The 14,640-nt window shown below is 37.7% G+C and overlaps 1 protein-coding gene across 1 annotated transcript in view; it reads left to right on the forward strand.

Moving 5' to 3' along the window:
• Positions 1-14,640, forward strand: part of CNTLN (centlein) — a 282,434-nt gene that overhangs the window by 17,031 nt on the left and 250,763 nt on the right. Inside the window, exon 2 of the mRNA XM_067553128.1 lies at positions 12,289-12,377. Coding sequence (XP_067409229.1) covers positions 12,289-12,377 — 89 coding nt within the window. The remainder of the gene's footprint in view (positions 1-12,288; positions 12,378-14,640) is intronic.

Below are 14,640 nucleotides of genomic sequence, written 5' to 3' on the forward strand. Positions count from 1 at the left end.
ATATACAGTTATACAGAATAAGCAGATTTCCCCAGTTTCTCCATGTGCATTACATTACAAGTAGTGCAAATGTAAATGAAATTTAAGCCCCTCCATATAACCATCCCTCACTACCCAGACACTCAGAAATGTCCTATTGCTCAGGGCAAAGGAGAAGATGCATTTGTATTTTGTTTCCTGTTTGTCAGTATGTCTTTCACAGCTACATTGTAAGTATCTCCTATAGTCTTAAGAATTTGATTCTGTTACTTTGGAAAGGAGCTAAAGAATTGGCTTAAAATCTTATTGTTTAGATCAGAAGTGTTGAAGTCTGATTATGCTGAGGATGGCATTTTCAGGTTTCCAGCAAACAGATAGTTATCCCAGTTCTGATGTCCATTTACATACCCTTTAATAACAAAATAAATGGCCAGAGCAATATTTTTGTTTGTATTTCCCTTTAAAGGGGGATAGAAATTGTATGAACCTGCAGTTGATCACCTGCAGTTAAAGGGCAATGGGAAACCATATTTTGTAACTTTGGTCCACGCCTCATGCACTTCTGATTTATTGTCCCAAGCAAATGTTTATGTTGTTACTGTTCATGCAATATGAACTTTGTGTAGTGCTTGTTTGATATCAGTCTGTAGTCACTGATTAGGGTCCTGCTCCTGCTGACCTTAAAATAAATTGTAAAACTACTGTTTGTTTCAGGGTGAACAGGACCGGAGGCTAGGTTATTCATTTCCATATGTCTGCCAATATGATGATGATGATGAGGTATAATTATTTTCATTTCAAACTGAAGAAGAATTTCACTGTTTTTGTTTCAAAACTGTCACTTTCTCCATCTGAGATGTGACCTGCAATCATTGTAGTTGCTTTGCTGTTCAGGGGAGATCATCTCACTTTCAATTTTGTTCCCAAAACACTCTAAATATTTATGTTTTATACATCTCTGTTTCCAACCTCCACACTTGGTCCCACAGAGAGCAGCTTCTTTCTCTGACATACAGTGTTGTTGTGGATAATTTTATTTTTAATGAGTAATTTTTGGGAACTTTCAAATGACATCTGTATTCTACCCTCTGTAAATAAGTTCTCAGCTGCTCAAGGTACACTCTTTCTGACCTCTCTGAGCAACTAACATACATTGAATAGACTGATCAGTCCTTGGGTACACTGAAGATTGATCTATCCCAGGTCTTGACAGCTGTAGAGATAGCTTGCTGTGCCAACTTCAGGCTGGCTATGCAGCCCTGTTTCAGAAGAAATATTTTGGCTCTCAAGACCATTCAAAGAGCTGTATTACCAAGTCCATTAATTGTGCCAAGAGTTTAAAAAAGCTGTTTAAACTTTTTTTCTTAACACTGAAATAATTGTTAGCTAATGTTGTTACATCTGTCAGATCAAACCTGTAATTATTTATAGATATAAATCAAACATTTTAATAGCTAAAATTGTTTCTCTAGCTTGAAAGAAGTAAGACTAAATATTTAATGGTAACTTTCAGCACTCAGTGACTGACATTTTACTAGAATTGTTATAATTAGAAATTCTGTACATGTCTTGATGTTAATTTTCTTTGCTGGTGTTAAAGTTCACAAAGACTTTGACCAAGGGAAGTGTAAATCATAGGTTATTACAAGTAGCATGTGGTTGAAAACATTAATTGTTATGTTAAATTATTTTAACCTGACTCTTTTGGTCTCCAGAATTGACAAAACGTTGCATCACTATGCTATATTTTTATAATGCATGTAAAGGCATGTATTGATTTGGATCGCAGTATTTTACTAATAATACACTGAAGTTTAGACCATGTCTGGCATCTTCCCCTCACAATTCTGTGCTTGCCCATTTGTAGTTTGAAGGGGATACCTGATCCTTAAATGTCGAGTCCTACCACCCAAACCACATAGTACACAGGTAGAACAGTTACTGCTTGGTGGGTTCTGTAATTAATGCAGTTTAATTGATTCTTAGGTGATTTAATGTTCTTTTTAGAAAGGAAGTGTACATTTTTGCATCATATGTAGTATTCTATTTTCCTTCTATATTATTTCATCACCCATGTTCACAAACCTTTTTCAAACTTCAGTTATGGTTTGAAGGTTTGGGTAAAAATTTGGGTTGCTTTTTACTTCATGTAAATGGGATGATTCAGCCCAACTTCTGATATACCAGCACAGGTTGATAGCATTTCTTATTGGAGCAATGCATTTTTTTAAAAAGCCAGGCATGCCTGCGCCCTCAACCAAAAAAAACAAACTAAAAATCCAACTATTGTTCTCACTGAAATTTCACATTCTACACCTTATCCCAGGGTTCATTTTTTCTGGAAGGTTTGGTTAAACATAGGGAAAGATCAGGTTTATTAGAGGCTCTTTAAAGTAAGGATTCTAAAATGAAGTCACAGGAAGGTTGAGGGAAGGTCCCTGCTGTGAAGAGGAGGTGTTTTCTTCCATAAGCCCAGGAGCAAGTAGAAATGGGAAAACTGTAAACATCTCCGTAAGCTACTCAAGAGACTTTGTAAGGGACAGTTGTTTACTATTTTACTGCCTTTGCAGGTGAGGCTGAAGAAAGCCAGGGTGGAATAATGTTCTGTCCAGAGTTCTGCGTGCCTGAAAGTGGCAAGATGTAGTATTTTCTCCCTTCTAGTGGGGTCCTCCCTCTGAATCTCTTTCCTGTTAGGAATCTGCCTGGACAGCTAGCAGGCAGGAATTTTCAGTATAAAGTACGGGGCAGTTTCCAGTGTTTATTCTGAGTCTTGCAATCTCCAGCTCCTGGAGTCGTGAATACATTAGAATCTCAGCTTTCATTTAAAAAAAAAAAAAAAGTTAAGGTTCTAGTGCATTTGGTTGCAGAGAAGTATGGGAAAAGTGACACACTGGTGGCACTGGTAAGAAAAACACAAACTGAGAAGGTAAATAAAAAACCCCCAAAATATATATTAAAAAAACCCTGATAATTTTTAAGGTAGTTGCCGATTTTTGATAACCTAATTTATGTTTTTAGAATGATTGGGATTAGCAATATGGGGGTACTTCTTTAGTTCTTGATGAATTTGTCAGCCTGCAAACCAGGACAGCATTAACCTTTCTGTTTACTTACTGTCTGATATTATAAAGTAAATTGTGCACTGTAAGTTTAACTTGCATATTTAAGATAGAGTGATTTGTCTGGAGGCCTATACCATATCCATTGGCTATGATGGTTGTAATAAATTACCTGAGAGGTAAAAGAACTACACTGTTTATTTACCAACTGCCTTTTTGGGGAAAATAAATTGTTTAGATATATTTGTGTTCCCTCCCACTTCACTCCCATAGTTCTTCACTCCATAGTGCTGCAGAGCTTTGTCTTGATTTATAATTAAAGTGGTGCTATTTAGAGTTTAAGATCCACTGACTTATTGATTTTCTCCCCTAAATAATTTAAAAGAAATCACAATTCCATCATTATTATTTAGTGTATTTTCATTTGGCTTGATTTTTCTTTTTCTTTGTGTGAGTGTTTGTACGTTGATGCATTTTTCATGCCACATGTATAAGATGTTTGGTATCTTAAAAAGGTTTTGAATTAATTAAAAAAAAATATCTATAGTACTTCTGTTCTTCACTGACTTAAATTGTGTTTGGAAGCCTGACAACAAGAAAAGAAATGATTTCTAAATCTGGAAAATTTTGTCATCTTATATTCTGTTTTAGCTGGAGAAGAAGCAATCATGGCATTTAAAATATATGTTCTTAAATATCCAGATATTTGGGAGTAATGTGTATTACCAGTAGTTGTTGGAATCTAGCATGGGGCGCAGTTAAATGTTGTGTAATTTATGTTAAACACTTGCATGACTTATTTTTTTAGAGCGCACAAGAGTTTAAAATGAGAATTTGACTTGTAAGATGTTGACCACATATAAAGGTCAACTATTATATGGTCCTTTATTATTTCATGAGTATTCTTTTAAATAATAAAAATCCCCATCTCGCCCCACTAAATCACATCCTGCTATCATTGAAATCAATGGGAAAGTACCATTGACTTAAATGGTGTGTAGAGTAAAGCCTGGTACAAAGCCCATTGAAGTTAGTGGAAAGATTCACATTGACTTCAGTGAGCTTTGGATCAGGCCCTATACATTTACCTGATGGTAGAGCTATGCTTATGGCTTCGTAGTTAAGATTTCAGATAAGTTCCATCGTGAGCCCTATTTCTAGCCTCCTTATAATTTGGCTATAAATGCTAGTTTGTCCAAAAATTATGAGATTTACTCTGAAGGCCATGGAGAAGTTTTCTGCAAAGTTGGAAGAAAAATCTTCAATTGATGAGCAATAGAACACTTAAAAGAGTAACCTGATTTGAAACCTTGCCTAATATTTATTTGAGTCCCCCTAGTTAAGAAATGTTTGTTACTACCCTTTCATATTTCTCAGATAATTATTTCTTCTTGAAAACTAGTATAGAGGCTGCCATTTGAAGAAAATAAAGTGTAGTTAAGTAAAATTATTAATGATTGTTATATATAATGGTTATGGTTATAGCCTCTGTGTAGTATAGTATATTAGGCTTTAGGATCCCGTGTGGTGGTATAGATCTGTTTTGCTGACTCACTCTGGTAGTCAGACCACCAGGGGTCAAACTGAAAAAGAAAATATAGTGGCACTCTTCCACGCTCTGCCCACAAAATAAATTGCTCATTGGAGATGCCAAAATCAGCTGCTGCTCTCAAAACTGTGCAGATGTTCAAAATATGTTCATGTGTGCTCTCTGGGTTGTTCTGGTCTCCATGGATTTGGCTTCTTGATTGAGGAAAAATGTGGTGGTAATCTCCTAAATGCAACTCACTTGTGGTGCCAAAATGAGCTTTCATTCAAAATAGATAGTGTAGACTTTCATAATTTGATATTCTCTTCTTTCTTCCATTCTTCTTTCTTCCATATTGAACTTAATGTTGTCATTTTAAATTATCATTATAGGCACTTGAGCTATCACCCATTGAGATGAATTGAGCTGATCATACCTCATAGAGCACTTATTTCAGACTCTCTGGAAATTCAGGTAGACATAGATTCTAAGGCCAGAAAGGATTACTGTGATAATCTAATGTGAACTATTATATAACACAGGCCATAGAACTTCCCCAAAATAATTCCTAGATCATATCTTTTAGAAAAACATCCAGTCTTCATTTAAAAACTATCAGTGATGGAGAATCCACCTGAATCCTGGATAAATTGTTCCAATGATTAATTACTCTCATTGTTAGAAAATTACACCTTATTTCCAGTCTGAATTTGTTTAGCTTCAACATCCAGCCATTGGTCATGTTATGCCTTTCTCTGCTAGATTGAAGGGTCTATTGTTAAATATTTGTTCCTTATGTAGATGCTTATTATCTATAATCAAGTAACCACTTAACCCTCTGTTTGTTAAAATAAATAGATTGTGTTCTTTGAGTAAGCATGTTTTCTAATCCTCTAATCATTCTCTTGGCTCTTCTCTGAATGCTCTTTGATTTATCAACATCTTTCTTGTATTGTGGGCACCACAACTGGACACAGTCATCCAGCAATGGTTGTACCGGTGCCAAATACAGAGGTAAAATAACCTCTCAACTCCTACTTGAGCTTTCCTTGTATATCTCAGGATCACATTAGCTCCTTTGGCCACAGTATCACATTGGGAGCTCATGTTCAACTGATTACCCACTACAAACCTGATATCTTTTTTTAGAGTCCCTGCTTCTCAGGATAGAGTAACTCATCCTGTAAGTATGGCCTACATTCTTTGCTTCTAGATATATAGTTACCTTTAGCCATATTAAAATGCATATTGTTTGCTTGTGCCCAGTTTACCAAGCGATCCAGATTGCTCAAATCAGAGGTCTGTCTTCTTCCTTATTTACCTCTCCCTCAGTTTTTGTGTCATCTGCAAACTATATCAGTGATGACTTTATGATTTCTTCCAGGTCATGAATAAAAATGTTTAATAGCGTGGAATTCATTTCATGTTAATTTATGTCGTTCTATTTTTTTAATAAAAACATCATGCAATGCCGAGTCAAATGCTTTACAGAAGTCTATTATGTAATCATTATTACCTTTATTAATCAAACTTGTAAGCTCATCAAAAAAAATCAAGTTAAACAGAGTTTATAATCCATACAACCCATGTTGATTTGCTTTAATTACATTACCTTCCTTTAAGTCTTTATTGATCGAGTCCTGTATCAGCCTCTTCATATCTTGCTGGGAATCAATGTAATGCTGAGAGGCTTATAATTACCCATTTTTTAAGTTGGCACAACATTAGCTTTTTCCAGTCTTCAGGAACTTCTCTTGTGCTCCAAGACTTATTAAAAATCAACCTTACTGGTCCAACAAGTACCTCAGCCAGCTCTTTGAAAACTCTTGGTGCAAGTTATCTTGTCTGGCTGATTTTAAAAAAGTCTAACTTTTGTAGCTTCTGTTTAATATCCTCCAGAGCTATTAGTGAAAACACAGTGGAAAACTGTATCATCTACTTTTTCTCCAAATTCAGAAAGGAAATACTTATTGAATGCTTCTGCCTTTTCATTATTACTATTGATACTTCAATGGACAAACTCCATTGTCAGGATTCATTTTGTTCCTAATATATTTTTAAAAAACTCCTTATTTTCCTTAACTCTGCTGGTCATAGATTTCTCCTTTGGTCCCTTTGCTTCCCTTATCCATTTTCTACAATTCTATCTTCTGATTTATATTCATTACTATCAACGTTCTCTTTTTTCCATTTATTATATGTTGGGTTTTTTTTTCTTTTCACAGCATCAGTAACACCTGGGAAATGGTATCAAGGTTTTCTTCATAACTAACAACTAGAATTTACTTTCTTCTAAAGCTGAGAGTCTAGAGAGTAAGATGGCATCTTTAGAAAGAAGGCTGTACTTTACTGTACTGCTATGTACCATCCAAATTCAAGCCCTGTAGTCAGACAAATTAGATCTTGTTAGAATCAATTAATCAAGAGAAAAGAGTGCATAGCTCACTAAGGTGAAAGAGCTGGAGGGAAGGACAGGATGCCCTCTAAATAGAAGTCTTGTAATAAGCTTGTTTCTTCTTTTTTGAAAAGGAAAAGGAAATATTTAATTTTCAAAAAAATGTTGACCAACTCTACTTTTGAATACTTTAGAAGAGCAGTACAACACTGCGTATTGTCACATGCTTCACTAATTTATCCTCTATCCAAAACTGGGGTCTGACATGGGGAAGGGAAATAGATTTTCTTCATCAAGCAGCATTAATATTGCACTGTAGAGGAAGTTCTTTGATAATTTGTAAAAGTAGCCACTGATTTCTTAGTTAAATTCCCTTATGTGAAAGTGGAGTTCCTGAGCCAGCTGGGTAGTTGCTTGGAGATCTTGTTTATCCTGAAAGTGCCCAGCTGCTTCAGTTGTGGCACATCTTAAAGTGTGAATGTGCACTTTTAAAGAGCCTGGCAAGGCATTTCAGGATAATGCTTTGCAAGATGTGCACTGAGGAGTACTTCTGTGGAGGATTTTTTTAGCACAAAATTCAGGAGATACTTTATAATCCTGAGCAAAGTCTTTTACAAAAGATTTGACTTGTACTTTCTTCTCTTATCTCAAAAACTTGACAGCTAGAAATCTAAGAACTGAATTTATCTTAAAGCAATAGGTAGTGCCACAAGCTAGGTGGCATTCTTAGTCTAAATTAACTGTTTGGATTGTCCCTTTTTTGGACTGGATTTAGTAACTTCATTAATGTGTTTCATTTTGTCTGTCTGTAAGTTTCAGCACTTTCTCTACTAGGAGCTGAGCTCCAGCACCTCTGCTGAATTAAAAGTAACTTGTAAGGGATTTAAAAATAAAAATAACCAGAGTATGTGTCCTTTCTTCCTTATGTTATATGAAGGACTGAAAAGCTCTTTCGTTGCTTGTTTCTACACTAGAAATATCAGGAATGCAAACTCTTATGCCTCACGGGGGGGAGAACTTCCCGTCAAAATTTGTTCAGCCACCACCATGTCCTCCTTCAAGTTTTTCCTTAAAATTTACATAGAGAACACCATCATCTGTTAGGAAGGTGGAGAGCTGAGGTTGTTGCTTAAGCAAAATGTACTTGTTCTACTGTTACTTCATCCTTTTGCTCTACTCCCTTTTGTCTGCTTCATCTACCTTTTGCATTTGGTAATATTTATTAGGTTGTGAGCTCTCTGGGGAAAGGCCTGTCTTTTTTTGTTTGTTTGTACAATGCCTAGCACAATGGGAGCCCCAATTTGGTGGCCAGCCCTAGGCACTGCTGTGATACAAATGAATGTCTGGTCTTTTCTGGATTTACTGTAATATTTGTGGGTTTCAGTTGTGCATATGTATCCCTCTCACCCTGTAATCGAACAGGTCAGGGTGTAGAATTTAACGATGACTTCCTTTCTCCTAAGTGTTGGAGAAAAATGCAAAGAAAAGACAAAGGCTTTTACATAGTCTGCAAATTTCTTTCCATCTCAGTTGCTCAGCTTTCATCTCTTGTGATGTCATAATTCCTTTAGTGCTCCAGTCATCCATAATATTTATGGCAGACAATATCTGAATTTCTAATTTTTGGGGAAAATAGCACTTTTTTTTTTTTTTTTAAACACCCCACTCCTGCTTGTCTTCATGCATCACAGACAAGCAAAAATAGCGCAACCCCATCCCCCACTTTATTTTCCTTCACATTTTAAAAAAAAAGGTTGTTTGTTTGAAGGCCTAATTAGACCAGTGTTTACGATTATGATTTATTTGTATTATGGTTGTCCTATTTGGGGTCTGGGAAATGTGCCTTCCCATTGTTAAAGGCCCCTCCCCCAGCCTAAGGGGAGGAGTCACTAGGCCTGGGACTCAACTAATTATGGGGGATCAACTGATGAAAAAGCAAGAACTGGCATGGGAGTTAAAGGGTCAAACAGACAAAACCAGAAGAGGACAGCGAACAGAGAACACCGGACAGGGCACACTGCTCCTTGAAGGTGTCTAGGGAGCCAGCAGATGCTGCCCAGAGGAACTCTGCTCAGATGCGTGAACAGATAGAGGAATGGAAATAGGCCCTATAGTCGCAGAGCCAACCCCTCAGCCAACCTCCTCTCCCTGGTCTTGTAGATGGCCACTTTGGCCAGCACTAGGAAGAGGTTGACAAGGAGGTCTGGTGATTTTGTGGGGCCACGGATGGGGTGTGCGTATAGAAACAGGTGTGGGGAAAAGTGCAGCCAGAACCACAGCAAGAGGTTCTGGAGGAGCTGGAACAGGGGCAGCAGCCTGGTGCACTCGAGGGAAACATGTGCCAGGGTCTCCCTCACACTGCAGATGGGACAGGTGTCAGGGTGAGGGTGAATTGCGCCAAATACATGCCTGTGCTCACGGCTCTATGAAGGAGCTGCCAATTGATGTCCCGGGTAGGCCGTGGGGTCAGGGTGGAATAGAGGCTGGCCCACCGGAGGTCTTTGCCCTCCACAGGTGGTATTAGGTTCCGCCACTTAGTGTCTGGGCGGGACACTGAGGGTGAGGAAATGGAGGTTGTGGAGCACAAGCGTGTACATATGGTCCCTCAGCATGGTTCGGAAATGGACCAGCTGCAAGTCTTGCTGCCGGCTTGGTGCATGGAGAGGGGGTGGCCAGGGGGCCTCGCGGGGCTAGGGCCCAATGAACAGCTCTGGAGGGCTAGGACTGAGGGGTGGGTGGGGGATGCCCTCTCACAGGACCCGTTCAAGGTAAACCCAAGCAGCGGGAGGCAAGGCTGCCCTCACCTCCTGGAGTATGCACTGGGGGATTCGAAAGGTAGAGAACCCCATGTGCCAAGCCAGCACCTGGGTTGTATTATGGTTGTGGTTGTGGACCACATCATACAGTGTGTTTGTACAGCTCCTAATAAGGGAGCATCCCTACTGCAAAGAGCTAATAATCTAAATAGATGAAGGGTACAAGAAAGGGAGTGTTTATTATCCTTCCCATTTTACAGATGGGGAACTGAGGCACAGAAAGATTAAGGATCTTGGCCAAGGTCACACAGGAAACCTGCAGCGGGAGAGCGGAGAATAGATTTTAGGTCTCTTTAGTCTTAGTCCTGTGCTTTAACTGTAACCCCATCAAATGCTCATGACCATTTCACCCCTCTAACCTTTATTGCATATTTTCCATATCAGATGAGCACTGCAATGTTGCATGCATTCTCTTGTTTCTTTCCTGTTATTTTGAGTGCTGCACTTCTGGTAAGTAATTATGGAGTGGAGAAACATGGGACTTGGCTACACTTAAAAGTTTTGCCACTTTAGCAATATCTGCTTAGGTAAAAGGCAAACCCTCCACACCCGCGTGGAAACAGTTATTTCTTTATGAAAGTGCTTATACTGAAATAAGCTAAACTGCTATAAGGCACGTTTTATACTGTTATAACCACATCTACAATTACATTTTACTGGTATAACTATGTAGGTAAAAAGGGTTGAAAATACCGTTTTGTGCATGGTTATTGCCAGGACTGGCGTTAGGGGGAAGCAAGCAAGGCAATTGCCCAGGTCCCGTGAAGTTAAGTTACAGGCAGCAGAACTTGGGCTCAGGCTTTGGCCCCACCACCCGTAACTTAGTTTTGCGGGGCCCCCCTGTGATATTGCAGTCCTATGCAGTATCTTTGAGGACCATTTCATTAAATTTATGAGTAGTTTATATATGACTGTGTTCTGCTCCCTCAGGGAGGGTTACCACAGCTCCTCCAGGAACTAAAAACAGTGGGCAGATGTTTAAGGCGGGTTGCTAAGATTATAAACAACTCCAGAGAGGGTACCATTCCCGGGGTAGTTTGCATATACTGGTTCATACTGGCTTTTCCAGAGACCACGAGACAAAGAAAGAACTTTGAATGTGTAAAGGCTGAGTTTATACACACTCATGATCTTCATTTTGATTCAGCAAACTTTTGATCCTAAAGGAACCCCTACCCTTGTTAAAAGGTTGGAACGGGTGTTGGTTTACAAGAGCCTTCCTGTGGAAGATAGTCAATTTCTGGAATTTTTACTAAACGTGTAGGAACTTCTTTTGTTTTTATATATTTTATCTGTAACGTTTTTCTCCTTAATATAAATTTACTCTGTTGAGGAAGAGCAGTGTAATAACTTGTAATTCCTGGCAATACACTGTTCTTAGCTCAACGAGAGAAAACAACACACAGAGGCTGGCTAGGGAGACTGGCTTGCTGAGGATATCACAGTGTATGCCAGGAGTCTGTGAAGTCTTAAAATCCCTACTCAGAAGAGAGTGGGACATAGGTCCCTTCCCAGAGAAAAATGGCTTGAGGACTGAGACTGACTGGGCACTTCTGGAGTAGACCATGGAGGGGGAATGCTGATGCAGTTTCCTTGAAACTGTGATAGCTACCTAATTTAGGATAAAACTGCCAGATGCACATGAATGAAAGTCTATAATTTTAAATGTAGAAAACTAATATCTGTATTTTGAATAAAATGCAAGAGCAGTGCATTTTAAACTTAATTTTAAGTAGATGAGGATTTTTTTTTCCCCTGTTGGAACGACACTGGATGTAGCCTCTTCTTATCTTAAGGCATTGGTTCTCAGCCTGGGGGTTGCCAACAGGTGTTAAGGAATCATGAACTTCATGTCTTTGCCATATTGCTAGTTTGTTAGAACAACCCAATATTGAAAAGGAGGTCCTAATATGGAAAAGATTTGAGAACCATTGTCCTAGGTGAGTTCTAGTACTCTCTTACTGCTGCTTGTAGATCTTCCATCTCACTGCTTCTAAAGCATCTATAAGAATTTGTCCTTTATTCTTGTTCTCTGTCAAAATTACCCAATTCTAGAAAAAGCTGTTTTTGTTGCAAGATCAGAAATTTCTTGGTATCATTAGAAGTCTCTCTCCTTGATTTAAGAGACTGAATTCCTTCAGAAGGGAAGCTGAATTTTGGAGTTGAGACTTGTTCCTCTGATGAAGGAGTGAATTGCATTTCTTTTATACCTAGACCTGAAGGAGGAGTGAGAGCTGTCATTGAAGACTTACTGATTGGCATTTTAGAAAGATATTTTAACATTTCTATGCAGATACTTTTAAATTAGTCTCTCTTGGTAGAGTTGGACAGCTCTGTTAAAACAAGCAAGTAAACAGGTCATCCTGAACAGTGAAGTCACAGGATTCTTCACTAAAATATAGTTCTTAGTAATTTAACTTTGGAATATTAATTCTGTAAATTATTCTGTAAATTCTGTAATTATTCTGTAAAAGTTATTGTATTGTTTATTTCTCTCTTTGTGTTTTTAAGGCTGATAAAGAATTTGTATGGTCTTTGTGGAAACGCCTCCAGGTGGCAAATCCAGATCTTACACAAGCAGTCAGCTTGGTAGTGGAAAGGTAAGCTTGAAGATTTTCAATCTGATTTTTAAAATCAGATATGCTAGATGTCTCTTCGATTTGATGCCACATAGCTTCATGTTTAAAAATTGCCCCAAAACAATGTAAAAAAGTCTTATACTTCTGAAATTTTCTAGTTCCTGTAATTTGTAAGAATTGTATTTTTTAATTTTGTGAAAACTGTCTAAAGCCTGAAATAGGTATACTTTTATGTTTTTGTACAAATCTAATTAAACTTTAAAAATGTGTGCATTGAATGCTGTTCCTAATCTTATCTATAAGGATTCTACCTTCACCTCCCTCAGATTCCTCTGCTGTTACTCCCTTTAAAAAAAAAAAAAAAAAAAAAAGGCAGCTAATGATGGCTAGATTGAATGGCAGTCAGTGACAGTTTTTATATACTGTGTACATATATGACAGACAGAATTTTAGGTTGCAAAATTAAGCACTCGAAAATTAGGTAATTCTAGAATTCAGGTTACCTGTGCAACTGTAATTCTGTTCCTTTGTACACTTGCATTTTTATATGGTCTTTAATTAAATGATCACATACTGTTTTTTTCCACTGCATTATTCAGTGAACAGGATGGACAGTGCTTAGTGAAAGAGCAGCTGTTCAACACTCCTTTCTGTCTCCAAACCCTGCACTGAATAAATAATATCTTATTTACTCATGGCATTCATCACCATAATATCTGGTTCTTAGAAATATTAATGAATTTATCACCATATTACATGATTACCTTACAGATATTAATAAATTTATCTGCATATTAGCTCTGTGAGCTAGGGAAGTATAGTATTTTGCAGATGGGGAATTGAGCCACACAGATAATGAGGCCAAAATTAGGAAAATTGTCCGTTAATTGTTGGTGCTGAATTTAAGATACCGTGGCCTGACTTTCTTAGAGATTCTAATCACCTGAAATGCCCATTGATTTCAGGCAGAGTGTGAGTTCAGCACTTTTGAAAATTGTGCCCCAGGTGTCTCAAGTTGGACACCCAGAAAATAAGGAAAGCAATTGGTGGCCACCTCTGAAAATTTTGCATTAAGTGAGTTGCTTACCGCCACATAGATGGTCTGTGGTACAGCAAGATACAACCCAGTTCTTGTGCATCCCAGTCTGGTCCTTTAACCACAAAACCACCTTTTTGATTGCTGTAGTTCCCTGCCTTAATCACCAAACATGGTTCAACATCTGCTGTGAATATGACATGGGTTCTACAGCCAACAGCTCACTCATTGTACAACCCTGTCTCATTTGCCATCCAGCCTCTGCATTGAAAGAAGAAACGATTGTGTGGTAAAACTAGTATGTGATCATATAATTAAAGTCTACAGCATAATGCATACATACAAGGGGACATAAACTGATGTTGCATGGGCAATCAGGCTGCATTAGAACACTCAGAAAATTTAGGAGTAATTCTAGAACAAGTTCTGTTGTGTATGTTCAGATGATTCCTTTTTTTGATTTATAACTTGACCTAATCTGGACATATTTTCATGAGGACAGCAGAAGATATTTTTTTGATCCCAGGACTATTCCCTTATCAAATATAAAGTTGTATTCCAAACCCAAGGGGTGCTCGAGTTTTAATTTTGGCAAAACTTTTTTTTTGCTAACCTCATTTTTGGAAATGGCTGAACCATTTTTGTGAAGTTTTTTAAATTAAAAAAAAAATCAACCCAAAAGCAGAGAGCAGACACAGAAAATTGAAAGCTGATTACATAAAGTTTGGTAAAGTTATAAGAAAGTGAAAACAGGGAACTATAATGAGAAATGGTAGGCTGCCTTATTGATAGGTGTTAGTGTGTGTTCTGCCTATAATTATAAAAGGAGTGTGTGTGTATTACATACAAAAAATACATTAAAAGGAAGTTACTTAGGGCAAAGATAAGGAAATGCCATCAAGTTGTACACATATATAGACTTATGATTGGACACTGAACTATAGTTCAGATACATTATAGTCTCTTGTCGTCACTCCCTCCAACTTTTCCTCATAGGATTTTTTGCACACTTAGTTGTTGCCTCATATTTTAAATTTGTTCATATGCGATTCAGGACAGGGACTGTCATTATTTATTTGTCACCCTATCTAGTATGATGGAGCTCCGGTCCTAAATAGGGCCTTTGGGTATTACTCCGATATGAATGATAAATAGTAATAAAGTATTTAATTTCAGTTCTCTTGTTACAATCATGAAAAACCTAGTAGGTTTTATCCTTTTATATATTCTGTAAGCTGCTAGAAGATA

The sequence above is a fragment of the Emydura macquarii genome, unplaced genomic scaffold, assembly GCF_026122565.2.
Source record: "Emydura macquarii macquarii isolate MOO-44397 ecotype Brisbane River unplaced genomic scaffold, CSIRO-AGI_Emac_v2 contig_1451, whole genome shotgun sequence".
Taxonomy (NCBI): Eukaryota; Metazoa; Chordata; order Testudines; family Chelidae; genus Emydura; species Emydura macquarii.